Source organism: Chroicocephalus ridibundus, chromosome 2 (genome assembly GCF_963924245.1).
Source record: "Chroicocephalus ridibundus chromosome 2, bChrRid1.1, whole genome shotgun sequence".
Taxonomy (NCBI): Eukaryota; Metazoa; Chordata; class Aves; order Charadriiformes; family Laridae; genus Chroicocephalus; species Chroicocephalus ridibundus.
The window spans coordinates 30,523,362-30,550,150 of record NC_086285.1 but is presented as its reverse complement, the minus strand read 5'-3'; the positions used below and the strand labels follow the sequence as shown (position 1 = coordinate 30,550,150).

The window sequence follows — 26,789 nt, the reverse complement described above, 5'->3', positions numbered from 1 at the left end:
TTTTTATTTGAAATATAAAACTTGGACTGAAACAAATTTAACACAATTTCTCAATGTGACCCCAAATTTAGCTTGAATTTGATGTTAATAGGACATTTGTTGACAGGCAATAAATAAGCATGATATAGTATTGTATGTTTACACCATGTTTACATTACTTTACTGTAATGGTAGTATTTCTTGCAAAGTATGAAAGTATCCCAGCAGTTTATCTCATTAAGTATTACCTCATGATGGAACAATTTGAGAGTAAGGTTCACTCCTTTTCTAGCTTTTTTTTCTGTTCTTTGGAAAGGAAGTTTGCATTCTGCTCCTCCATCTTGTCCTTCGACCTGAACGCATGCCATTCTGATGAAGCGGGCAGGAATCCCTCCTGCACTGGTGTCAGGATGTGATGACCTGTGGTACAAGAGAAGGAGCAATTGATGCAAAGATTGAGTCCAGTGAGGGAAGCAGAACTTGATGTGGGAGATCTATGAAGCCTTTGGCAGGGCTCAAATTTGTATTTTTAATATGAGAAAATACAGCTATTGAGACTGACTTGATCTCAAAGGTCTTTATAATTCAGATGATTATGACTTCTTTAGGCTATTTTAAAAGCATGAGCTGCAGGACTGCCCCTGGTTTGCAGAGACAAGGAAGATTGATGTTTGCAGCTCTGTTGTGCTGAAAGATTCCATATGAATAAAATATTTGACAGTGGTTAAAGGGATATAATATTGGATGGATGGCCCTCATCTTTCCCTCTTTTTATAAAGAATTTGGTCATTAATAATTCCGGGACTCATGATATGTCGCTAGTCCTAAAGAACCTCTTGTTTTCAGGAACTCGATGTGTCAGAGATTCTTACTCGAGAAGTTTTAAGACTGTAAACCTTGAATGACAAAAATTTAGTTTCTGTTTAGATTAGTGCTTGATTCATTGTATTATTATTCTATTAAGCAATAAAAGTCTAATTTGAGGCTTGGGTAAAGCAGTGTTTATAGATCTTTGGCTTCGTTTACAACATTCAGAGTGTTCACTGAATTAGCTTTTCAGAATCCAGGTGGTGGTTATTAACACTGGCTTATGTCTTTATTGTTAAATTATAGAGAATTTAATGATTATTTCTAACAAAAGTGTTGTTGCATCCAAGACTTATGTTCATTGCAAATCCTGATGAGACCCTATTTTGTTGACTTTAGCTATTAAAGGAAAAGGGTTGACATGATGGGTCATAGCAAGTGCAATGCTATAGACACTCCCGTTCAGTCCCGTCAAGGTCACATAATGCTTCAATAACATTTCAGTAGATTAATCGTAATTCAACAGAAGGTTTTATGAAGGTGCAGCAAGGATCATATAACACAAGAGGCATTCATATGCTTTTGAAATGTTATGCTTTTTAGAAAACTTTTTAAAAAAAAGTTTCATGTTTATGAATGAGACTGACTCTTTCCATGCCTTTATTGTATGTGATTTACAAGGCCTTGGAAGTCCAGTGTGCTCTTAGATGCAGCTTTTTCAGTTTCTTGTTACTGGCTTTACACATTGGGCTACTGCTCAGTTCCTGGTGCTTTTCGTTGCAAGCACTTTCTGTAATCGGTTGTGTGACAACAAAGCTATAACTCTAAAACAGTGACTCCAAACCTCTCCCTCCTTTGTTCTTTTTCAAAGCGAAGATTTATCCTGAGGCTTTTTCCACTGTCCATGAGACTTACTGACCTTTGAATATGTGGTCATTTGTTCATTCCTCACTTAATGAATGTTAACTGATTTGATCCGGAAATCATGTTACCTTACAAAACTAACCACTTTGTGATTTGGGTGCTGTGCAGACAAATCTCACTCACAGTGCTCCCACGATTTGCTTACTGAAAACAAAAGCAGCCCTGCTACTTTAACACTAGCTAGTATTTCATTAAACAATTTATACCAGCCTGGATCTTTTTATTATAATAAAATGTGTACATTGATGTGACAGAATACAAATGCATAGATCTTTTTATACTTCCATGACACAAAGCGTGATGTGTTACTGGCTTGGCTAACAAATAAAGATCTTTCTAACCAAACAAGACACTCTGCAGCTTACTACAACACTTCATATTTTGATGCATAGCTGCACTTCAAAGGATGAATTGTAGGTTGTAAAACTGGCTGAGCTGGAATTTAGGCTACTTTTCCCCTTCTCCCACAAGCATTGATGAAGACTAGTTGATTAATATATGTGCATTTCCATGTATACAGTTTTGTATGGGTGTATTTTATACTTTGTCATTCATTTCTGTGGAATCAAATATGTATTAACAAAATGAAAGCCTAAAGACCACCCAGGCTGGCATTCGCTTCAGCAGAATATCAAATTAAACTAGGTTTAAGCATGTTCTTCTAGAATCAAGGCAGAGGAGACAAGTCATTTTAATAAAAAATCTATTTACCTTGTTTATATAGAAGAACAGAATCTAATTTATCTGTGTGCCCATCTGGACTAAATTGCTCATTTTAAGTTAATTTAACAAATGATAGACTGCTACTGGCCTTTTCTTTCCCAGGAGAAGAAGTTGACAGACAGCTGTGTAGAGATGCTATCTACCCAATCCCGGTTGTCTGCGAAGCTCCGTGCCCAAAGGACTGTGTGCTCAGCATGTGGTCCGCATGGTCCTCCTGCTCACACACCTGCTCCGGCAAAACCACAGAAGGGAAGCAGATGCGTGCCCGCTCCATTCTGGCCTATGCAGGTGAAGGTAAGGGCGCATACTCTTGCAGAATCTTGTTTGATTGTGAATTCTCAATTGTCTTTGCAATGCCAAAGTCATTTATTGATCAACAGAAGCAAATTATTAGATGGAGTTGTGCTTTTTTTTAAATATAGAAAAATATGCAAATGCTTTTCCTACATTTACTGATGGTACCTAAAGCTGTATTAAAGAGGAGATTTTATTTTGCTTATTTCAGATAGTGTTGCTTTTTTTTATTCTGCATAATGTTACTATTTTGATTTTGAATATATGGCTTTCCAGTTTTCTATTAAATTAAACAACGCAAACAATTTATCCTATACAGAGCTCTATAAAAGATATTTATAGAGGATTGTTAGTAACTCTAGCTATAATTTAGGTCCAATTTAGAAGGATATGAGTAAGAATGCTGAAAAGGTGAGAGTTTTAATGAGTTCAAATGCTAAGAAATGGCTTTTGTAACTTCTTAGCTCACATTGGTAACTAATGTTACCCTATTGACATTATTATTCATAGTAAGACTTTGGTTTTACTCTACAAATCCTCACTCATGTGAATAGTTTCCAGTCACGCAAATGGTCCTTGTGCAGCATCTGCAGCAAATACAAAGAGAACACACAACTGGAATATAAAGGAGAAGAAGAAGAACAAGGTTTTGGATACAGGTTCATTTCTATTCTTTGATGATTTTTCATGCTTCCTATAAATGGTTTTGTATTCTTTTGTTCTTAAGTATTTTGGGGAGTAATAGAGCAAATGTATTCTATATGTAACATGGTTCTAAAATGGCCATGTCAGGTGTGCGGGGGTCCAACTGGTAAAATGCCTTGTGCAGGACTGGCAGCAAGGAGACGTACTCACCAAAGAGTTCTTGGAAAACGTTTACTCACGTGGGTTACTGACAGTAAAGTTAAATGCCTCCAATATAAAAGGATATATGGTTGTTTTAGTTCTTCTTTAAAGCTGTTAAGCATTTTATTACTTCAGAGTTAAGGTGAAATTTAGCTGAAAAATGAAACTTGTGAAGTATGGAAGTAGTGAAACAGAATGCCCATTCTGAGAAATGGAAAAATAAAGGGACAGGCTTCATCATATCATATAATCATGGAATGGTTTGGTTGGAAGGGACCTTAAAGATCACCTAGTTCCAACCCCCGTGCCATGGGCAGGGACACCTCCCACTAGACCAGGCTGCTCAAAGCCCCATCCAGCCTGGCCTTGAACACTTCCAGGGATGGGACATCCACAGCTTCCCTGGGCAACCTGTTCCAGTGTTTCACCACCCTCACAGTAAAGAATTTCTTCCTAACACCTAATCTAAATCTCCCCTCTTTCAGTTTAAAACCATTACCCCTTGTCCTATCACTACACTGCCTGATAAAGAGTCCTTCCCCATCTTTTCTGTAGGTCCCCTTTAAGTACTGGAAGGCTGCTATAAGGTCTCCCCAGAGCCTTCTCTTCTCCAGGCTAAACAAACCCACCCAAGTCTCTCAGCTTGTCTTCATAGGAGAGGTGCGCTCCTCTGGACTTGCTCCAACAGGTCCATGTCCTTCTTATGTTGGGGGCCCCAGAGCTGGATGCAGTACTCCAGGTGACATCTCACTAGAGCAGAGTAGAGGGGCAGAATCACCTCCCTTGACCTGCTGGCCATGCTTCTTTTGATGTAGCCCAGGATATGGTTGGGTCTCTGGGCTGCAAGCACATATTGCTGACTATGTTGAGCTTCTCATCAACCAACACCCCCAAGTCCTCCTCAGGGATGTTCTCAATCCATTCTCCGCCCAGATGGTATTTGTGCTTGGGGTTGCCCCAAGCCACATGCAGGATCTTGCACTTGGCCTTGTTGAACTTTATGAGGTTCTCACAGACCCACCTCTCAAGCCTGTCTAGGTCCCTCTGGATGTTATCCCTTCCCTCCCGTGTGTTGACCACACCATGCAGCTTGGTGCCAAGACACTTCTTTGTTTGCAAATACAGTTAATTTAATTGCTAAAAGTATTCGGTGTATTTGACATAGGTTGGAAAATTGCAAAATAACATGTAGTGGAGAGGACACTTTCAACCTTTTCCTCGAAAGAAACCTTTGCTACAAGTGTAAGAGCAATAGGAACTATACTCACTTTAATCAATGATTAAAATAGTAAATTACTTAGATGGATCTGTGTAACAAATTAGAAATGCTCTTAAAATTAGAAACAAATTTGGTTTTATGTTGTCCCTTTTTTTACAGTGTGTCAAATAGACTCATTTTGAGGGAAACAGTCACATTTTCAGATGATAATTCAAATAAGCATATATTAATGTGCTTCTTGCTTTTCTTGTAGGTCAAGATAATAGATTTTCCTTAGGCTTATGAGGTTTTACAGGAGACAGAAATTTAACATTCTGGCAAATGTGCCACAGAAGTGGAAACCTAAATTACTCCAGAAAATTATTCCACTTTATTATGCTTCTTTTTTAAAAAGTACTCATTTTATTCTGACTTTGGTACTTAACATGTCTAGGGATAATTTACAAGGCTGCAGATGAAGCAAAGCAGTTAAGCGTAGGTTGGATTTTGTATCTATGAATTTTATTTATGTCTGTTGCTCTATGATCAGAAGCAGCACTGAGTGATCACAAATACTGACAGGTCTCAAACTACACAGGTAGTAGCGAAGAGAACCCTAAATTACTGCTGAGAAGCCAACTCATTGCCTAGATGTTGTAGTATCTTTGCTCAAACCCTGGCCTCTTTACCACTATTCTGAGATGAGATTTTTCTCTACTTTTTTTAAGCATACAAGCTGGTGTGTCTACCTAGCTTATAGCAATTCCCTTGCATCTTGGTCAGGTGTCTTCAACACCATGCTCCTTTGCACTGTGTACAAACTCCAGAGAATAAAAATATATAAATAAATAAAAGAACCTTCCAAGGCTTAGCGTGTCGTTATAACTCTAGCTGGAAGGTAGTTTACACCTTTGCTTGTGTTATGTTCAAAATGTATCAGTTTGGCTTTTATACTTTATGCTTCACTGCAATTAGAGTTATTGTCATCTTTCTCCTCATACATCTCTTATGCCTTTTAGTCATTTGCTGTGTGACAAATCACTGAATGACTTTTCACCTCCAGAACTCGATGACAGGGATCAGCAGCATTCCCAAAACATGAAACACTGATTATGTAGTCAGTGCTGGAAGGTCATTTTATGCTCTGGGGGCACAGAATATATTCGTGTATCTGAAAGTCTGTATTCTGCTGCTAAAAAAAGGAAGCTCCATGTGAACCTTTTTGGGGAAACATGCACTTCTCAGTTCTATTCAGAGCTTATAAAAATGCACATTACTGTTGATGAAGACTCCGTAAACATCCCAAGTCTCATAAATGAAAGACCAATAATTCCATTTACACATTAAAACTGAGTTCTGAAAATAGCTATCAGTTTTGTTCAGGTGAGTGGTCCCACAGGTGTTCCCTTTTGGATCTTTGAACCTTTCCTTGAACTATTGGTATAAGAGACAGACCAGGTTAGTTAAGACATTTCATAGTAATTCCTATATAATATAGCTATGATATTTGAGAGGTTTTATTCAGAACACAATAGCTCAAATATATTGTACATAAATATATACAATTCCTATGATATCAGGATGGGACATTAATTAGTGAAAGAATGTGCAAGTCTGCTGCCAATCTATGAATAAGGTTGAACTTGGATTCTAAAATGACATAAAGAGTCCGGGTTTATCACTGAGTCCTTGATCACATGCATCCTCCTGCTAGCCATGGAGAATTCTGCCTACAAGCCTGGCAAGACCAAAAGTGTTGAAGGCATTACACTCACAAGGAATACTGCATTCCCTCAAAGTATCTCAAATGCTTAATTCTTGTTCACTGCAGTACTTAAACGTGAGCACCCTATTGAAATTCTTGAGGGTCTGTAAATACATATGAAATAGGTTCTTTTATCTGGATCTCAGATGGCTTCTTATCAAAGTATTGTTTGTGATTGTTCACTTTCTCTCCTCTTTGAAATAAAAAATACTGTATCCTCTCATTTTACCTGTTAATGGTGGCAGATGACTGTCTGTGATAGAGCTATTTCATTTCACACTTAAGACCTTATTTTTCTTCTTAGTTCCCAGCTGTATATGCTGCTGAATTGGTTTGAAGAAACCATCAAGTTAGCATAACTGGCCACCGGGAAACAGCCACAGTATAATCGATTTTCTTGGATGAGTTAGAATAGGAATAATTCAGTAGTATTATAATAATTCCTTGGTGACAAGAATAGCTTCACAGGAAAAAGTGAAGCCGTATGTAAATTACAGTAGTGACAAAGTTTTCTAATGAGCTCTGGGATACGACTGGCCCTCCGGCACCACGCTGACTTCTGCTTGAGCCAGGAGCTGACCTTGGCCATACACCCTCTCAGCAGCATTTCCTTGTTCAGAACAACACCTCTTCCGCATGGTCAAACCATGCAGAGCCTCCAGCACAGAGTGGTTGTGCACATCTGGGATGGGCTTATTTCCTTGTATTCAATGGAGAGAGACAGAGAGAGAGAGGTCTCTTTCCTTAAGATAAAGACTTTCTGTGAACGTGTGAGATGACTCCATGTGGAAACTGGTGTCACAATAACCATTTTTGATATCTTTTCTGAGATCATTGTCCTCAGCTTGAATGTTTGAAAGGTGAAGTGATTTATAAATTTGCCTGTCTGTGAGCCTGCCTATAGTGGTACCTCATTTGTGTCACTGTCAAATACATCTTCATGGTACAATAAGAAACTCAGGAAAGTCACTGTGTCAAAATTTAAAATGACAGCAGAGGACATAATGATGTTACCTGATACACCATATAGTTGTTCTGCATAAGTCAAGTAAAGGCATCGTATACAGCTCAGCCTATCCCTATTGAATGTAGGGTTTCCTATTTTTGTTTTATTTTCTGATTACTATTTCTGTTATTTTTTTTATTTCCTGCTTGCAATAAAACTTATATAATTAGCAATAAGCACTAATGCTACTTTACATAGGCCATAACCTGAGACTAAAACGTACTAAATGCATCTTAATTTTTTAGTAAACAGTAAATATGCAGATTGAGTCTGTATTGATTATATACTGCCTTTGACTGACACTGCCAAATCAGTGTCATACAGTGTAACACCAATATAGTGGATACATTCCAGGTTTTATCAGTAGTAAATGACTGATTACTGATTTTGGAAAAGTAAAAATCAAAAAAAAAACCCCACACAAGTCAAGTGTAAAGAAGAAAACAATCTGATTAAAAAGCTTAATTTAATAACATGAGAGTGAAGGACGATTTTTTTTTAAATATTCTCTTAGGGCAGGGACGCATATGCATGGCAATATCTTACTGTGGCTACAGTATGTTCATAGATTAGCAAAGTATAATGTCAGAAGGACTATTTAGTGTGACCTCATATATCAGAGACTATTAAACATCGCTGAGTTAGGTAGTATAGAATATCAGTTTTCCGTCTCATCAGGTATTCTGTTTGACAGGGGCCAGTAGCTCATACTTCTCATGCATCTGCAAGATTGATTTACCGAACATGTAAGGAATAGCTGGATCAAAGGAGTTTCTTCTTAACTCTAGGCAAATCATGGTTGATATGCTTTAAAATTTTATTCCTGTTAAAATTCCAGTGCACTTTGACTTCATAGTTGCAAAAGAGGAGTTATGCTTATGGCTTTTTTATGTGTTCACTCTTCGTACACTTGCTCAGGATGTTTGTTTTTAATTTTTGCATTTTCCTGGCTTGAAATAATAGTGCTTGGTAATTAAATCTGAAAGCATAGAATTGAGTATTTGTTTTCATAGCAAACTGCTTATTCACCAAACGATGAATTTGGGAGAAGACAGGGATTTTCATGAGTTTTAACTGATTTCAGCTGAAACAGGAATAAAAAGCCACTTAGTTTTGCAACTGGGGAACCTGAATTTTCAGGCCAGACTTGCAAAGTGACCTGCCACCGGCGTGTAAAGGCGAGCCAGGGGAGAGGACGTTACCGTGCTTCCCCTTTTGCTCAGGAGCCCCTCAGCTGAGCTTGCCTGGAGCGTGGGGTCTGGGATTCAACTCCTGTCTGAGAAAGGACTTGAGGGCAGACCTCTCATCTCCCAGTCAGACTCCAGTCCTCTTGTGTATTCTGGGAGAGGTCTGCTTGGTTCGTATAACCGATACGCACCGGGTGAGGAAGCATGAACGTTTGCGGAACCGGAACAGGAGATGTGCACCAACAGGGCAATCTGTGACCTTTTGTTAGCGGTCTGCACGTACTGACCACGTCTGGCTGTGGGAAGTGCAGCTGCCTGGAGGAGTGCCTACCTCGTTCCTAAGGCAAAGAAAGAATGACTAGCACCTCACTCTCTAGCTTACAAGAGGCACTTCAGTCGCATCTGTTTTCTCAACCTTTAAGATTATTCCAGCTGTTTTGAAATGCATATATAATATTGCATGCATTTGTAAAATGAGTGATATCAAAATGACTAATTCAAAGCCTTAAAAAATGTTAAGCGTTTTGAAATTTGGAAGTTATCAAGAGAGCGTCACAAAAAAAGACTTACAAAATCCAATCCTTGAATATCCTAGAGCAAGGTGTCTTACGCACTACCAGCTCCAAACTGGGCAGAAAAGCAATCTAAGCATATGACAATTCTGTTAAAGCATTTGAGGAAACTACCCTCGCATCACTGCTATTTTATGAGTAATATGCAGGTCCCTCTGTAAAGCCAGCCATTCATTTCCAAGTGTGCTTTGCTTAAGTATCCCAAATGACACACTTCAACTGGTTTTTGTACCTCAAAATGCTTATTTTCACTACTGCCAAGCAGTTATTTACAGTCATCTGATCATGTATTATATAAAATGGAGTTAGTATTGTATGTCCCTTTTACATGTATTCTGATAAAATTGTCTATTTTATTTTTTTCCGTGATACTCATTAATTTATATATTCCTGTCAAACCTGTCCTGATTTGGTGAAATGCTTTGAAAGTTGAGCAGCGCTGATCTTGTTACCCTTATGCAGATGTTGTAAAGAGTATCTCCAACCCCTTCTGCTTTTTCTGTATCTACTTTAATTTGAAGGAGCACAAGCGAATGGAGAGAATAGCACACTATAAATAAATAGTATATTTTTTAATATTACAAAGATTTGGTACTAGTGATAGTTGTTTCATATTTCAGTTTTTCATTATTTCCACATTTTGTTCATTCTTTACATAGTTTTTTACTACTGGTTTAATCTGAACAGAACTGGATTCCCACTGAGCTGCCGACATTCATGCCCCAATGTTTTTCATTTACAAGTCAATGTCACTCTCATTTTTTCCCTGAATATACTTTCTCGCATTGCTGTCAACGCTAAATCTAAGTTGTCACTTTATTCTCAAATGCCTTAGGAACTGGTGGTTATGGCATACATTCCTGGGGAAACATTTCTTTCCACAGATGCCCCTTTAATTGATGAATTTGCTGAAATTTTTCCCTTGTGTTTCTTCTTAAACTAACATCAGATGGAAATAATTGTTTTAGTAATCTTCCTTATCTCTTCTAAATTCTCCTTTTTTTAACCCCTTTACTGGGGGAACATGTCTAGTCCTCATATGACTCAATTTTCTCTCCCATGCCAAATAATTTATGACTTTACTATCTTTGATTTTTTTTAATTTTTGAAATACGTTCCCTTTCTTAATTTCCTTGCTTATATTCCTACCTGCTGGTGTTAGCTGGAAGATATTTTTTTCCTAAATGAAGCTGCTTGGATAACTTTTGGAAACTTATTACATAATATAATTTTATTTTACCATTTGGTTTTTTATTTCCTTTTTTAGGAACATGCTTATGACATATTTTGTCGTAATGCTTTGCATATTGACATGTATTTTAAGCAAGTCTGATAGACTTGAGTTGCATCCATTCTGAGCCAAAACCAATTTCATTCCAGTCATTTAATTACATTGACACATTTTTAGGTTTTTCGTATCCCCCTTTGCAAAATTTAAGATTAGCTAGTCTTTGGCATGACATCTCCGATAATATGATGTTTACTGTTGCTTGGTTGCATCAATATTTTTAGCCCAAAGTCAGAAGTTAAAAATATCTATGGAATTAATTTGGGAATTTGGATGTTGTCCTGTGTTTTCATTAGAATGGCCCTTTCTTCACTTTTGCTGCAGATCTAGACATCCTATAAAAGCACCTTGGGATATAAAGTATTTTCATGCTTGTCATACTTGACTGAATTGTGTTGGAGTACTTGAAGGATCCATTGTTTCTTTGATTACATTTATTTATTTGTTTAATTTCTCTCAACAATAAGTGCTTAAAACCCCTTTCTTTTTGCACGTCTGTAGAGCAGGAGATCAACCTACAGCTCAGCAGTGGGATATAAAAGCTAATACACTCTCTGACATGTGCTTGGTGTGAGCATACATTTTTCTCTTTAGAGAAAAGCATTGTATGGTCATCTACAGTAACTAATAAAAAGCTCCTCTTTCAGTTATCTTTCTTATTGTTCTTGTCTTTTAGGAAAGACTAAAATGTTATTTACATTTTCCTTGGCTTTCTGTCATCTGGAGATAGGAGTCCTATTGTTCCTGTGTAGGCCATGAATCTTTAAATCAATTCTGAAACCTAGATTCTGGATTCTGTATATCTAGTATACACCAGAGATGTAGCAGACGTGCTGCCTACTCACACGGCTAGACACGTAGTAGCCTGTGATCAACTCTGGTAGGAAAGACCTCCTCTTTACTCATGGAGGATTAGAAGGCGAGATTAGCTTTGAAGTGCTTGAATATAAGAAACTGAACATAACTACCTGAAACCGGACGCAACAAAGATAGCATTGTCTGAGCTTTTCTTCACAATTATTGACACATGAATGCATTTTAATCTTAACCTGCACCAGCCTTTGTTATCTCAATCTGGACCTGAAATTGCCAGCTGTGCCATCCTCTTTGGTAATTACGTAACATGGATAAATATCCACTGGGAGCTAGGACAAGAGCTCCAAAAATCTTTTTAATTGATCCGTGACTTAGACATAAACAGTGGTCTCTACACATGCATAACTAGAACATTTAACCATTTCTTCTGCCTAGAGCCTTCATACTTCTTTATGTGATCTAGTCTCTTTTCGAGAACCCCAAAATAAAAAGGCTATAGATTACTCCAAGCACATAAAAGTAGTGTGTTACCTAAGTTAGGATTATTTTGGTATCTTTTTCTTAATCATTTACATTTACTCTCCATGTCCGTTCTGTTCTGTGTAATCTGTTGACTGAAGTTTGTCGAAGTCCATATTGGGCACATGAAGAGGAGGAAAAAGGAACAACATTTCTTTCATGTAATCAAAGTGATAATATATAACTAATAGCATTTCGAAGTATTGTTGTTTGGTTGTTTTGGTTTTTTTTTTAATAAAACACTTTATTTCCTTCCACTGCATGAACTCTTGCCCTGTTTTATTGTTCCAGGAGGAATACAGTGCCCAAATAGTAGTGCTCTGCAGGAAACGCGCAGCTGTAACGAACACTCTTGCACTGTGTATCATTGGCAGACCGGCCCGTGGGGACAGTGCATAGAGGATACGTCTGTCTCTGCTTTCAACTCCTCTGCCAGCTGGAACGGGGAGGCCACCTGTTCCGTGGGGATGCAGACAAGAAAGGTCATCTGTGTGAGAGTCAACGTGGGACAAGTGGGACCAAAAAAGTAAAGATCTTAAAAAATACCTTCATGATGTAAATATTTTTGGATTTTACTACTCTATATTTATATCACCTATGACTACATGCAAAGATAAAAAGACTCCCATCTTTGTGTTCTCATGGGGGAACAATTCATCTTTTAGAAATACAAAACTGAAGCTACAGAAGGATTATAAAATACATTTCTCACTATTGATTTTTATGGGTGATATTTACAGTGGTGGTTTTGCTGACAGCTGACTGACTGCAAAATCCAGTTGGCTCCTTGCAACAGAATCACAGAATCATAGAATCATCTAAGTTGGAAGGGAACCTTTAAGATCACCAAGTCCAACCATCAACCTAACTCTGACAAAACCACTACTAAACTGTGTCCCTCGTGTCCATGTCCCATGGCCATCATCAAGTTGAGTCGAGATAAAATTCTTGAGGCAAGTGTGGGATGTGCAGTGGAGCACCATTTCCAAGATCCTTGTGGTACCTCCAAGGAAGCAGTGCATTACCTGAATTAGTGCAGTTCCATGCAAAAATACTGCTTTGTGTCTAAATACAGTACAGCCCATGTAAGTGCATCTTCTCAGGCGCAGACCAAGGGGAGGTCAAGAGTAGTGCGGTTCTGACAGGGCATTAGTTTGAACATTGGTTTGACAACCTTTGTAAGGGATTTTTCCCATATACGTGGGGTTTTTAAGAGATCTCTTTGGCCCAATGATTTTATTTTGCAATTTAATATATAACCAGGGTTAAATACAGATTAGCTGCTAGTAAAATACATTTGATAATATCTTCGTACAGTTTGGCAGTCCATAAATTTTCCCACTCAGGACAGATTCAGAGCTGCAAGAGCTGATAGCAGAGGTCATTTAGAAAGTTCATGAGGCAGCTATTCTCACACTATTTGCATGGTGCCTGTCATTTGTTGCTTTATTCAGCGGTAGACATATTCCTAATTTACTTTAAATGGAAATATGGGGAATAATGTCAGCACATTCAGTAATCTAAATTGTTGTGTATCTGCATTAAGTTGCTGTTCTATTTGGTCATGATACCATTATATTTTTTATTTGGTATTCATTTTACATTGAAAAAAAAACCTCTAATGATTTATCTTCCTTTTTAAATCTACTGTTAATGTGTCTGCCTTTGATTTGATCTTAAATTTTTGGCAGGAGGGCTCTTTATTATGTCATAAATGCGTCCTGTGAAATGAGAAAAAAAGTCTTAGTTGATCCTTCAAATTGTCACATTAAAATCACGGAATCCTTTTTAAAGAACCAGACATTTAACACGAAAACGTAAATAGGAACCTTGTTTTAAACTCCCCTTAATAAAAAGGATTACTGTGGTATGATACAGTCAATATTATTGGCCTTATCTACCTCACAAGTTACAGACTTCAGCTTGTATCTCTTCTGTTTAATTTGACCTTGAGTAAGGACTGCAAAAAAATCAATACTTCGCTTTAAGCCACATATACTAAATACAAACAATATAAAAGATAGAAATGGTGTTCTAATTGAACTAATTGCCTTGCCCAGGGATCTGAAGAGGAGCTGTAATGTTCAGTGCTCCTGAAAGATTAAGTTCTCAGTGAAACAGTGAATGTCTATAATTCAGACTTTTCTTGTATGCTTGTAATTCTGTTGTTCTTTATGAAAAAAGGCATTAGTAAGCCAATGTTCAGTACTTTTCAGAAGCATTTTGAATTTTAACTTTATAGAAAATTTCAGAAAACATAGTCAATGTATGTGATTGGTGGCAAATGTGTTTTTAAAGTGTACCTGTCCATATATAATACAGCCATGCATACATAAGACGATTTTATGAACTACATAGAAACAAGGCACAATTTTACTTAAAAATGTAGAAAGAGCTTATGGAGAGATGATGGAGATTTATGTTGCTATAGCTATAATATTTCATGGCCTTTCACATTGCTATTTTAGGGGAGAAAAGAGAAAGGGTAGAGATGTCATCATAAGAGGGCACCAAGAAATTGGTGCTGGTTCACGGTAATGGATCATATTCCGAAGAGTTTACATGAATTGACAGGAAAATGCAGAGACAACCAATGGAAATAAGGAACTAGCAATTGTTATTGCTGAAGAACATGTTCCTGTAAAGCTGCAACTCAACTTTTCTTCTCCTTTCCCCCTGCTTCTCCTCCCACAGCGGCACAGGTGCAGTTCTCCACTGGCCAGAGAGACCACGTTTTCTCGGTAGTTCATTGTTAGACTTGCCTGTGCTCCCTTCAGCCTGGCAAGAAAGATGCCTCATGCAAGCCAACCTTCCCCAACTGATCCAATCCAAATATCAAACTCGTTTCTCATCTCTCTGGTCCAAGATGCCCAGCAGTCACAAGAGGAAAAGCTTGTCATAGTAACGTTTTTCCTGCTATGAGCCAAAAGCTCCAATACATAGAAGTGATGTTTTTCTTCTGTCTTTACATTTTACTCCGACAGTCCACGTAGGGCAATAGTAATTTTGAAATTATTTTAAAGACTTGCAATACTTCTGCAAGAGTTATTGCATCATTCTGAAAACAAGTATTGCAGCACAGGGAGTTGTTTGTCCTTGATGAAAAAATAGGAACACGAAGTGGGGGAAAATGACCTGGGTTAATGAGTCCCATATGTGGCAGTCCAACAATCCCTTTTATATGCTGATCAAGCCTCTTCCGAAAACAAGCAAGGTTTTCTGTCCTTTCAGATAGTCTTTCACAGTCTCATTGATCGGGCAGTTTCAAACCTTTTTCTGGTTTCTGTCATAATCGTGGCCAGTTTATACCTATTTGTTCCTGGGTGAGCAATGTTATTTGTTTTAAATGTGCCTCCTTCCAGAGTTTATGTTTCTGGTAAATTTATGAAAAGCTAAAAATGTGTTTTGCTAAGGTAAACTAAATGGCTTTTCTTCATAATCATTTGGAAACTTGAAAACAACACTGGAAAGGCAGAGTCTGGAATGGTGAGTGAGAAATCATGATTTTTTTAGCTAAATCCCCAGGTGTAGAATGCACCGGTTTTGGCTTGCTTCCACCAGCTCTATTTAAATTCTAACAGTTTTTCTTTCTGAGCTCAATCCTGGTGAATTCTGGGCAACTATCACTCCCCTCGTGTGCCTGCAGGCATTCAGTACCTCTCATAATTCACCAGTTCACTGCAGAATGATTGTTTATTTGATAATGCTTCTTTTTCATGTTTTTTTTTAGATGCCCTGAGAGCCTCCGACCAGAAACAGTGAGGCCTTGTCTGCTTCCCTGTAGGAAGGACTGTATTGTGACTCCATTCAGTGACTGGACATTGTGTCCATCTTCATGTCAAGAAGGTAATTTTACCCATTGTGTGCTAGTAGACAGATTTTTAAGACAAAAAAAAAAAAAGAGTCAGACTAGCAGTCACTTTTGGCAGAATACTTATACACATCTCTTTCTGACAGAGGACATGTAATAGCTGGTAGAGCAGCTGCAAGGAGGACATAGTGGTTTTGCTGAATAGAATCATTATTTTTATATATTGTCTGTAAGCATCTGTTTGTGGGGTCTTTTTTCCCATTTTGCCTGCTTTTATGTTACAAACTGCCTTTTGCGTCTTCTGCTGATAAAGAGATAACTAGTCACAGAGCAGATACATAGTTGTACAAGTACAGCAACTGTGCTTGAAGAGAGAAACAGAGTTGTCCACAGGTATATAATTCTGGCAAAACTCTTTCACTTTTGCCTGTGCTGGTTTATTCTACCCTAATGAAAAGTGAAGTTAATGAAAATCAGCAGACTTTAAGTTGATATTAATGGCCTGACTTAAATACACGTTGCAATACCATGTTAATACACTTGGCAAAGCTCTTGAAAACAGTGCAGATATCCCTTGAATTTTTATTACATTGAAATCATACATGAAGTTAAAGTGATGAGTAGATTAATATTGCCCACATTTTTCTGCGTTATCTCTTTTTCTCTTTTAAGCTTAGCAGGAGGTATTTTTATAATATGTACTATTATGGACAGACTCTGTAATATCCTGAGTTCCATGGGGTGCTAATCCCCATGTAGGGACGTGGTGATTACTCACAGCTACCATATTATCAGAATGTAAGAAATTGTTACATCAAGTACACGCACTTTGAATGTCGTGGCCAATTCTTCATGTTTTATAAAGGACAAATAGAAAGTCATTTTTGCAGTAATTCCTATTAGTGCTTAGTGCATTCTAACAAATAAACGAAGGGTTAGGAAGATTAACCTTTGAAAAAGAACAGTGAAGTGAAGTAAGACCATCGAATCTGAATCTATGAAATAGTTATTCATTATTAAATACTGTGTTATTTTACAGCAATATTAATAGTTCTTTCTGAAATATTTTTGTTGGGGCAGATCATCTTGGACAAAAATGCCATCCTCTTCTGTTCTTATTCCTGTGGGTTTTAGGAAAGGTCTTGATGCAATGAATATATCTTCATGAATATTAACTCCAAACTAGCATGTATGCTGCTGAGAAACAGTATATTTGTGAACCAATACAGGCCTTTTGTCTATTCAGTGAATCAAACTCTTTTTATACTATACAACCAATTTTTATTTCATGGGTTTTACCCATTTGTGTCAGCAAGCTGGTCAGCAGCTTTGCTGGGCTGCACGTCTGTCTCGCCCCTCGTGCCAGCTCCTGGCATCTCCTGGAGCTGATTGACTTGGGAGCGGAGGGTTTCCTCTGCGTTGAAAAGCGGCCAGGTGGTGGAGAGCCACCGCCGGGATTCTCCTACTGTTTGCTCCTAATTACAATTGTTTGGCCGTGGTCCAGCACGCTTCTGTGTTCAGACAAGCTGCAGCTGCTGTAATAACCCACCCAAAGCTGAGATCAACCCGGTCAGCCGAATGTCGGTGCTGCAGCTCTCTGGGAAGAAAAAAAAAAATAAATAAAAAAATTCCAAGATTCTTACCTAACAATATTTGTGTGTTAGGTATCGCTATGGAATTAATGTAGATTTTTGGCATTTCTCTTAATTTTCTGCCTGAACAACTGATATCTGAAGATGACTGGAATCAAAATTCCTACAGGAACTGCTTACTGTTTATCATTAATAATGAACGACCTTAATAATTAAAAACTGTAAACTGTAAATTAATTCCAGAGTGGGAAATAAAACTTCGCATTTAAATGTAAGGCATGCTCTTTTGGAAATATTTTTTGAGTATCTAGATAGTGTAACGCTAGTCCCAGGTGGGAAACGAGGGCATAGCGAGCAGAATTAAAGCCTGGCCTGGAGAGAACCAAGACTGTAAATTAAATTTGTTATATTCCTGGCTGTGGAGATAAGCAAAAGCCAAGCACATTTTCTGATTGAGTCATTTATGGAGTGGAAAAATTGTGAACTATAATAATTTCTTCCTATTAATTTATCTTTCTGGTTCTGCATGCAAATGATGAGGGCAAATTTACACTTTGAAACTGTAAAATGTAGCCGCAAACTGAGCTGGTTTAATATTTTTTTCACTTCAACTGTGTGTTCACTTCATCTGTATGTTCATTTGTACAGTATTGCTACTGTTTCTTTCTGTTTAGTTCTGCTTCGTGGCCTTTAGCTGAGATTAAAGTATTTTATCTATTAGGCTTAATTTGCTGCTTATGGACAAAGAAGCCTGTCACTATTATAGCAATCTACTCAAATACCTGTTAAGTTAAATCTTATTTTTCCCCTAATTACTGACATTCTTCTGTAGTAGCAGGAGAAACAAGTTCTTCTACTCTTTGCAGGAGGTGTCACAGTAAAGAAACAGTCCCGTCATCGAGTCATCATCCAGCTCCCCGCCAACGGTGGTCGGGAGTGCCCCGACTCCTTGTTCGAGGAAAAAGAATGTGAAGTTTCTCCTGTCTGCTATAGCTACAGGTACTCTAAATCAACCAAAGGCAGCTCAGACATGTTTTCTCAACTTGTACTACCTCAAAAGCATGTTGAATTCCACTTATTAAGAAATATAGGACACGTACCTAAATCAAGGTTTCAGAATGGATATATAGACTCAGTTGGGCCCATAGCGAATCACTAGTTCATTTTGTTCCAGTTCCTTTGCAGGAACATTGCAACCACTGAGAAAGACTTTCCAGGACAAATCTTTCAAAATCTTCTATTTTGAAATTCTAGATGATTTAAAAAAATCTTCCTTTCTAAATTATCCAAAGCACTGAAATGCAGCCTCATCTGTTTAGGAGAGCTGAGTTCTGCTGCCACGCCGTACCATTGCAGCGTGTCCTCCATCTTTCCATCCCCAGCAGACCTGAGATAGTCCACAGATGATATATCACCTAACGTACAAAATTCTCTGTGTTGACCTAATCTTCACCAGAGAATGTTGAGGACCATTCCATGGAATGTTGAGGAGCTGGGGATCTCCACCATAACTGCTCAAGAAAATTTTCAGGCGATTTTATAGTATCTATCTGAGTGGCATGGGAAAGTCTAGATGTGTGAAAGATCTAGCTGTTGATACAGACAAAGTTTAGAAAATTCTGATGCAGTTGAAAGAGACCTGGGAGTCCTGGTGGACAACAGGATGACCATGAGCCAGCAATGGGACCTTGTAGCCAAGAAGGCCAATGGCATCCTGGGGTGCATCAAGAAGAGTGTGGCCAGCAGGTCGAGGGAGGTCATCCTCCCCCTCTACTCTGCCTTAGTGAGGCTGCACCTGGAGTACTGTGTCCAGTTCTGGGCTTCCCGGTTCAAGAAGGACAGGGAACTGCTGGAGAGAGTGCAGCAAAGGGCTACCAAGAAGATTAGAGGACTGGAACACCTCTCTTATGAAGAAAGGCTGAAGGATTTGGGTCTCTTCAGTCTGGAAAAAAGATGGGTGAGGGGCGACCTCATCAACACTTATAAATACTTAAAGGGTGGGTGTCAGGAGGATGGGACCAGGCTCTTTTCAGTGGTGCCCAGGGACAGGACAAGAGGTAATGGGCACAAACTTGAGCATAGGAAGTTCCACCTGAACATGAGGAGGAACTTCTTTCCTTTGAGGGTGGCAGAGCACTGACACAGGCTGCCCAGAGAGGCGGTGGAGTCTCCGTCTCTGGAGACATTCAAAACCCGCCTGGACGCGTTCCTGTGCAACCTGCTGTAGGTGACCCTGCTCTGGCAGGGGGGTTGGACTAGATGATCTCCAGAGGTCCCTTCCAACCCTATGATTCTATGATTCTATGATTTACTTGATCAAATAATAATAATAATAAAGACGATATTTTTTGATGAATGATAAATATGTTTGAATTGGAAGCCAATGTTCTGTTTCTCCAGTGGCTAAAGAACACCTGCTAGTTCCCATGAAATCCCTCTCTGTTGCAGTGGTGCAAATATCATTTAAGTCTGTTTCAGCAAAACAAATTGAGATTAAAGAAATGTATTGCTTTCATCATCTGGTAAGAATTACCTTCGCAAATTCATTAGGAGATCACACTGTATATAACTGAAAGATATGAAAGGATGTAAAACAGCATTGGGAAGCTACCAAAAGCAGTACTCCAAATATTGGAGAAATATAGCTCGACAACCTTTTCTAGTCAATACAAGTAAGAGTTTTGTCTTTTAAAATGCTGGCTGCTCCTCATCTCTTTAATATCTTCAATATCAAATTTTACCTGAGATAGTGCATGATGGTGTGCTGAGCAGAATAGTTACTAGGGAGTGGTAGCTGAGGTTATTTAAATTTCATGGTACAAACTAATACTAAAACCATTTTCTTTATATTTCCTTTAGCATCTTTCTGGCCTATAGACATGATGTAACAGATGGAGTCACACACTCAGTTTGGCTCATGCCTTAGTTTAGATACTGGCCTACAGAGGCAAGTTACAATGAAACTTGAGGTGCAAAACCATTGAGATAATTTTAAACGTGAGAGCAGTCGATGGTTTGAGCTGTGGATGTAGCATTTTTTTTTCCTCCCACTCTGAGTAATTCAAACAACTGTGGATTATTTCAGAGATGTGACAATGACCAGACTTGCCTAGATTTGTTATATTTAATGCCTAAGGTATTCTGCAGCACTAGAAGGGAACTTTGTAAAAGTTTCATAGCAGTTTATATTAATGATATAATAATTTAAGCAGCAAAATATTGCATTTCTTATCAATGATTTTTGCAAGTTCTTTTTGTCTGTGTTTTATTTTGATAAGGTCTGGGCCTGTATTCATGTTGTGTTGAATCTCTTGGTTGGTTCCACATTTGTAAGGTGCTACCAAGACCCCAGGTGCTCTGGGGTTGCCTGAGGCACCCTGACAGTCATTTAAACCCACTGTCCCAATGCTTTATGTAGCTGGGGTCCCTTTTTGCTTCTGATTTCTCCTTTTGGGATAGTGTTTGGAAGATGAAGCTTAGCAAAGGAATTTGTTTGTTGTGAAAACTTTACCCTGGTAATCGTATCATTCGAAATTTGAGAAAACTTGAAACAAAGATCCTAAGACTTTGCTCATCTGACCTCATCTTTGTCTGTAACTCCACGATTTGTTTGTGCTTCAAGCAAGGCAGAATTGCTCCTTGTTCTTGTGTTGCAAGACGTGCCTAGGGGAGGGGACGAAAAGACCTGGGGAAGAGGAAAGAAGGAAAAGAGAAAGAAATGCACTACTACCTATATGTGACAGTATTTACCGCTAAAAGGCATGCCCAATACTGCGTGAACCTGAAATCAGCCCTGGAGTCTTTGGAGTGTATTTGGGAAACTTCAACACATCTTTGCTTCACTGAGATAGGTGAAAAAAAGAAAGGAAAGAAGGGAAAGTGAGAAAGAGAGGAGGTTTATTAGGTCGTGCTAGTATTTAGAACTCATCATTATTTAACGAGACCATGTTGTTTTTATGAGACGTTACTGTCACTTCACTAAATCCACTTTTCAAATTTTATTATGTCATTTTGTTGGCTGGTAAAATACTCTGAGCATGCTCAGATGTATATCCAGATCAAAAATTGGGTATTCAAGTCACATCATTTTTTTATTTTGTAGAGTATTCTTTTTTGAAATTTCTTTCTCACATTTTATATAAGTGTGTTAATGCTTTGTATTAATGTATAATCTCCATGTTGTGGTTTGTGTTGTTTGTGTATTTGTTAGGTAGAGTTAATGTACCTTTGTCTCTGAAAAGATATATGGTTCGCTTTCTCTTCCTTCCTCCGCCTCCTCCTTCCTCCCCTGTGTTCTTAATGGTGGCCTAATCCTAAAAGCAGCGAAAAAGTTAACAGGAAAGTGGGAAAAGTTTACGGTATTGTTACTGTTGTGAATTGGTTGTGACCAGTTAGTAATAGTAAACAATAGCTTACGGTGGTCCCTAATACTATCTAGCACTTGCGCTGCCTCGGTTTTGATTGCTACAAGTTTAGATGGATTGTTCGAAGTTGATTTCTTCCCCCCTCATTTCAGGTGGAAGACCCACAAGTGGCGTAGGTGCCAGCTAGTACCATGGTATGTGCGCCAAGACAGCCCAGGAGCACACGAGACTTGCGGACCTGGGCTACAAGCAAGAGGTTAGACCCTTTTTTTGTGCTATTTATTCCTCAGAAATCTATAGCCACACTGGTGTGGGAAATGCCTAAAATTTTAGTCGTTATAACTTAACATCAATTTTATCTATCTTTATATGCGTCGGCAAAGGAAAATACTGAACTCTAGTATGGTAGGGTGCACCCTAACAGGTATCTGGCAATTTTTTTATTCATAACATATCAGTATTAATTTATTTTGAAGTATAGATACCACATGAGTGACTAATTTATGGTATTGTTTGTTCAGTTTATTTCACCATCCTTACCTGAAGCAAGTTTGCAGAGGTGTTTGTGGAAAGTATGTTTTCAAAAAGAAAAAACAAAAGAAACAAACAAAAAACCCAAAGGGATGGCTGACTTTACAAGCTTCTTTTTGTGAAAAAGGTTGTATAAATTTGCCTGTGAAAATGCGACATTTTTCATGTGGTGGGGATGTGAAGACATGTTTATGGGTATATCCATTAGACCAAAAGTAAGACTTTTGCTGCTTCTGTTTGTTTGAAAATTTAGAATCGGAGAACCGTACAATAATTTTGAGTTGGAAGGATGCTCTGGAGGTCCCTTGGTCCAACCTTCCATGCGGATCAGGGCCAGTTTCAAAGTTAGCTCCCACACAGAGTAGAGCAGGTTGCTCAGGGCCACGTGTCAACGTGTTTGGAGTATGTCCCAGGATGGAGATCCTACAGCCTCTCTGGCCATTTGCTCCAGTGCTTGTCCAGCCTAGCACTGCTTTTTTTTTTTTTTCTCCCTAATACCTAAGCCAAAATTTCTTTTGCTGCAATTTGTGTCTGTGTCCTCTTATCCTTTCACTATATATCTCTGAGAACAGTCTGGCACTCTCTTTTCTATCCCTTCAAATTAAGTAGTTGTATAGAGCAATGGGAGCATAAGAGATGCTGGACTTTGCATTTAGGCTGTTGAAGTTCAGTGTCAGCCCATTTCTCCAGGCTGTCAGGGTCCTCTGAATGGCAGCCCTACCCTCCAGGTAGGTATTAACTGCTCCTCTCAAACTGGCGTTGCCCCCAGACTTGCTGAGGATGCTTTCTGTACAGGTTGTTAAAAACGCTAAACAGAATTGGCCCTGGAATTAAACACTGAGGTGCAGCGCATTTAACCAGTTGCTGCTTGGACTTTAAAACCGCTGACCCTTCCAACCCAGTCATTCAGACATTTTTCCACCGTTTCCAGTTGATAACAAATAATTTTAGCGTCCCTATCCAGCCTTACTGTCACCTGTCTTCATACAGAGTTTTATGGATTAAATAGAACTGTGTATGTGTGACTGTTACAAGTACAGTCAGGAGAAAGTTTTTTAGGTGCATTAAATAAATTCAGTATGAAAATAATTGCGGTTCCTGCTTACGGTGTTACAGTAATTGAATTGCTTTGAACTATTAGTCAACCTTGAATTCCAAGAAGGTTTTTTTTTCTTTTGCCTTTTTGAGTGCAAGCTTCTATACATTAAAACAATATTGGCTCAGCAGATTGTGGAATTCCTGAGCAAGGACACTGCTAACTGCAGAAGCGAAATGTTCTGGTCATTAACTTCCTTGCAGTATTAGAGGAGGTTATGGCATACTTTAAAAAGTCACAGAGTAAATATTAAGCTAGTAACTCCTACTGCTTACTCAGAAAGCGTTACAGGAGGTCAATTTAGGGCTTACCACAAAATGAAACCTGAAGGTATTGCCTGCGAATACAAAGGCTCTGGCTGTGGTGATTCTTTTGAAGGTCTGTCACTAATGCTGTCTATTTCTAGCCACTCTGGAGGATACATTCAGATTACATACTGAGAAAATAAGATTTCTGTCTTTGACAGTAGGAGTTCAGACGGTATAAAATGTTGTCTTCTGTACTTGCACGGTAGTACCTAAATCTCTTGACTTTGCCTCAAAGTCAGTTAATAAAGAAAAATAGCAAACTGTACTGCATGCAAATTGTTTCTTATTATTCTTGTGCTTCATGAAACTTTCCTTTTTTTAAGCTGTAATTTCAGTCATGTGTGGTACACACACACATGCAGAGTAACACATTATTTTGGAGTAACTGGGCATACAGTTTTCAAATCTGGTAAAATAGACGGGCAGAATTTCCCTCTGGTACTACACAGAGTTTGATCTTGCAAAGGATGATGTATTCGAGCAGTAGCCTTGTTCCTACAAGCAGATATAATGGAAGTAGCTCTCTAGTGTAATGTGGTCGAGTGGTAGGATGAGCAATTGTTAATTAAGAATGCTGGGAGCAGCTAAGCCTGAAGAAGTGGGTGGTTTTGGCAGAATTCTGTAAATGTTTCTGAGATCAACCGTTAGAAAGGGAGACTTTTGTTTGCTCTTGCTTTTTATTAAGTCTATCCAACGTAAATATTTTATTGTAGAACTCACAGAGGACGTTATTTAAATTGGATAACTGTTGTGGTTTAGGCACAAGATTATTTATGCCTCATTCCAAGTATCTATGTATGAATCTAAATATTGTCTAGCCTGTTGCAGTGGTGAAAGTTACAGGCATGAAAGAGTCTTTTTTGGCCCAATATTTTGCCCATTAATGCAAATTATGTGAATTAACATAAGATGTAAGTTTCAAGCACAGGTATATTATGTATCATGTTGCAGTGTTTTAATACCTGACAGTGCGTTGAATATATCTTTTACTTTTGTGCTCAGTGTTGTAAACTGATATTCTGTAGGAGATAAATAAACTAGTACAGCTTTTCTTTTGATTGAGAAAAGTAAAATATTTTCTGTTTTCTTGAACACTTTTACAATAAATATGACTTGGAAATAAAAGTAGAATTTTTGCACAAAAGTAACTTTCACTTTGGAAAACTTACTTCTGCAATTCTAGAGATTATTGGTTGAAGTTTTAATTACTTTGCACCTCAGAAAATTGCATTTTGAACACCGATAGTGTGTTTTATTTGTTGTATATATGTTATCTCCTACATGGGGCATTAACATACTCCTTTTCCACTCTTACATTTCAAATTCTGACATGAAAATATCCACGTGTGAATTTTCAGTGGTGCATTATTTTGTTTGGTCGCCTGCACAACAGTTGATTTCATGCAAGGTCCTCACCGAAAGGAGGCTGACCAGAAAGTAAGCATCTGGCTGGCTGAGCTCTACCCTGGACAATATTAGCAAGATTTCACCAGTTTCTGAAGGAAGACTCTGGAAGAGGGTTTGTCCCTTCCCCTGCTAATTCTTGGCTCCTTCCTGCATACTTGGCTTGTCATAAATAAAGTTTCTACAGGCTGCGGAAAACTTTGCGTGACAACATGTTATTAAAAGTTCTGTACCGTAAATCATTTATTTAAAGATTATTTTGTGATGTAGATACAGAAAAGACTGAGCTATATTGTGCAAGTCCTTTTAACCACCCCAAAATCAGGAAATGCTCAATACTGAAATCTGAAACCCATGTGGTATTACAATCTGATACTGCATTTATAATGTCATACTGGACTAAAGATACTTTGAACAGATCATTTAACTGTTTGTTGGTGATTTCTGTACAAATGTTTACCATACTCTGAAAACGTAAACATAGCAGCATGTCTTTTTCAATTGAAAATGAGTTAACTCTCAAATTTCTGTGCTCATGAATGCAGAAATCACACATTCATTCATCTGTTTGTCCTAATTTAGTTTTGATGACAAAGCGAAACGATCGTCTTATAGGAGTAATCTCAGCCTTTTAGTTTCCTGTGGATTGTCGTTTCATTTTGTGTCGATACTCAGCAGAGCAAGTAATTGCATTCTTGTATGTGAGAATAGTTATCTGTTACTCTTTTTCAGTGTTGCCAACGCTATTAGTTTGTCCCATTTCTGATCTGATTGCCTACGCACACGGTAACACGTAATGTATCAGCAAACGTGTTAAGTAAGATAGATAGAATAGGAATGTACACCGGGGAAAAGGCACATCTGACTGTGCATTCATTAGTGGTTTATTTTGAACAAAATAGTCTGTACTGTTCATATTTCAGTTAGAAGACAATTAAATCTGAAGGAAAAACCAGAAGTTAGGTGTCTGATCTTAAGAGTCTATGAGTAACGAAAGCATATGCATGCCTTGCTTTCTATCACAGCTTTACTATTTACATTTTCATTCTTTAGCTTTTTAATCACATTGGCCTTCTCTGGCAGAAGAGAGACTTGGGTGAATCATAAAGTTTAGAGTTGTGATTCATTGTTAAAGACAGCTCTGTTTCTAGCTGTCTTGTATAATGAAGGTTTTGTTACAAATCGTGTCAGTTTAAATGACACAAAATTAGAACTTGGGTGAATGCAGAGGGAAGAGAATAAAAGAGATTGGTGTTGTTTTGGTTTTTGTTTTAAGAACAGATTTTTTAAAGAAAAAAGCTTGCTAATTATTCATGCAAATGATGGACAGATGTTTATATCTAAATCTAAGCACAGTAACATAGCATTTAATACCCAAGCAGCAAATTCATTGTTGTAGTCATGAACCTTATTTGGACAAGGCAGATAGTCATGACTTGTCTTGAATTTCCATGATGAATGAAAATTTACAGTCATATCACCATTAAAATGCCTTTTAACAGTGGATAAGCAGGGGACAAACGTATCATAGAATTGCAGTAACAAGACTTCTGTCTCCTGTTCAAAACCCTCAAGAGAGGATATTATGGGTGCATCAGCGAGGAGTTTGAAACTTCCTTTTTGACCCTATCCAATAGGAAAAAGAAATGTAGAGAAAAGCCATATTTTACCACCACAGCATTTATGTTATGTTTATTTTGATAAGCTGTTTCTCAATTAACAAGACTAAATTGACCAGATGTCTTGATGAGTCACCTGA

At 38.1% G+C, this 26,789-nt stretch overlaps 1 protein-coding gene across 1 annotated transcript in view; it reads left to right on the top strand.

The window, feature by feature from the left end:
• Positions 1-26,789, top strand: part of THSD7A (thrombospondin type 1 domain containing 7A) — a 295,731-nt gene that overhangs the window by 212,969 nt on the left and 55,973 nt on the right. Inside the window, exons 9-13 of the mRNA XM_063324919.1 lie at positions 2,536-2,727; positions 12,216-12,450; positions 15,655-15,770; positions 18,194-18,326; positions 21,844-21,947. Of these exons, the coding sequence (XP_063180989.1) occupies positions 2,536-2,727; positions 12,216-12,450; positions 15,655-15,770; positions 18,194-18,326; positions 21,844-21,947 (780 nt within the window). The remainder of the gene's footprint in view (positions 1-2,535; positions 2,728-12,215; positions 12,451-15,654; positions 15,771-18,193; positions 18,327-21,843; positions 21,948-26,789) is intronic.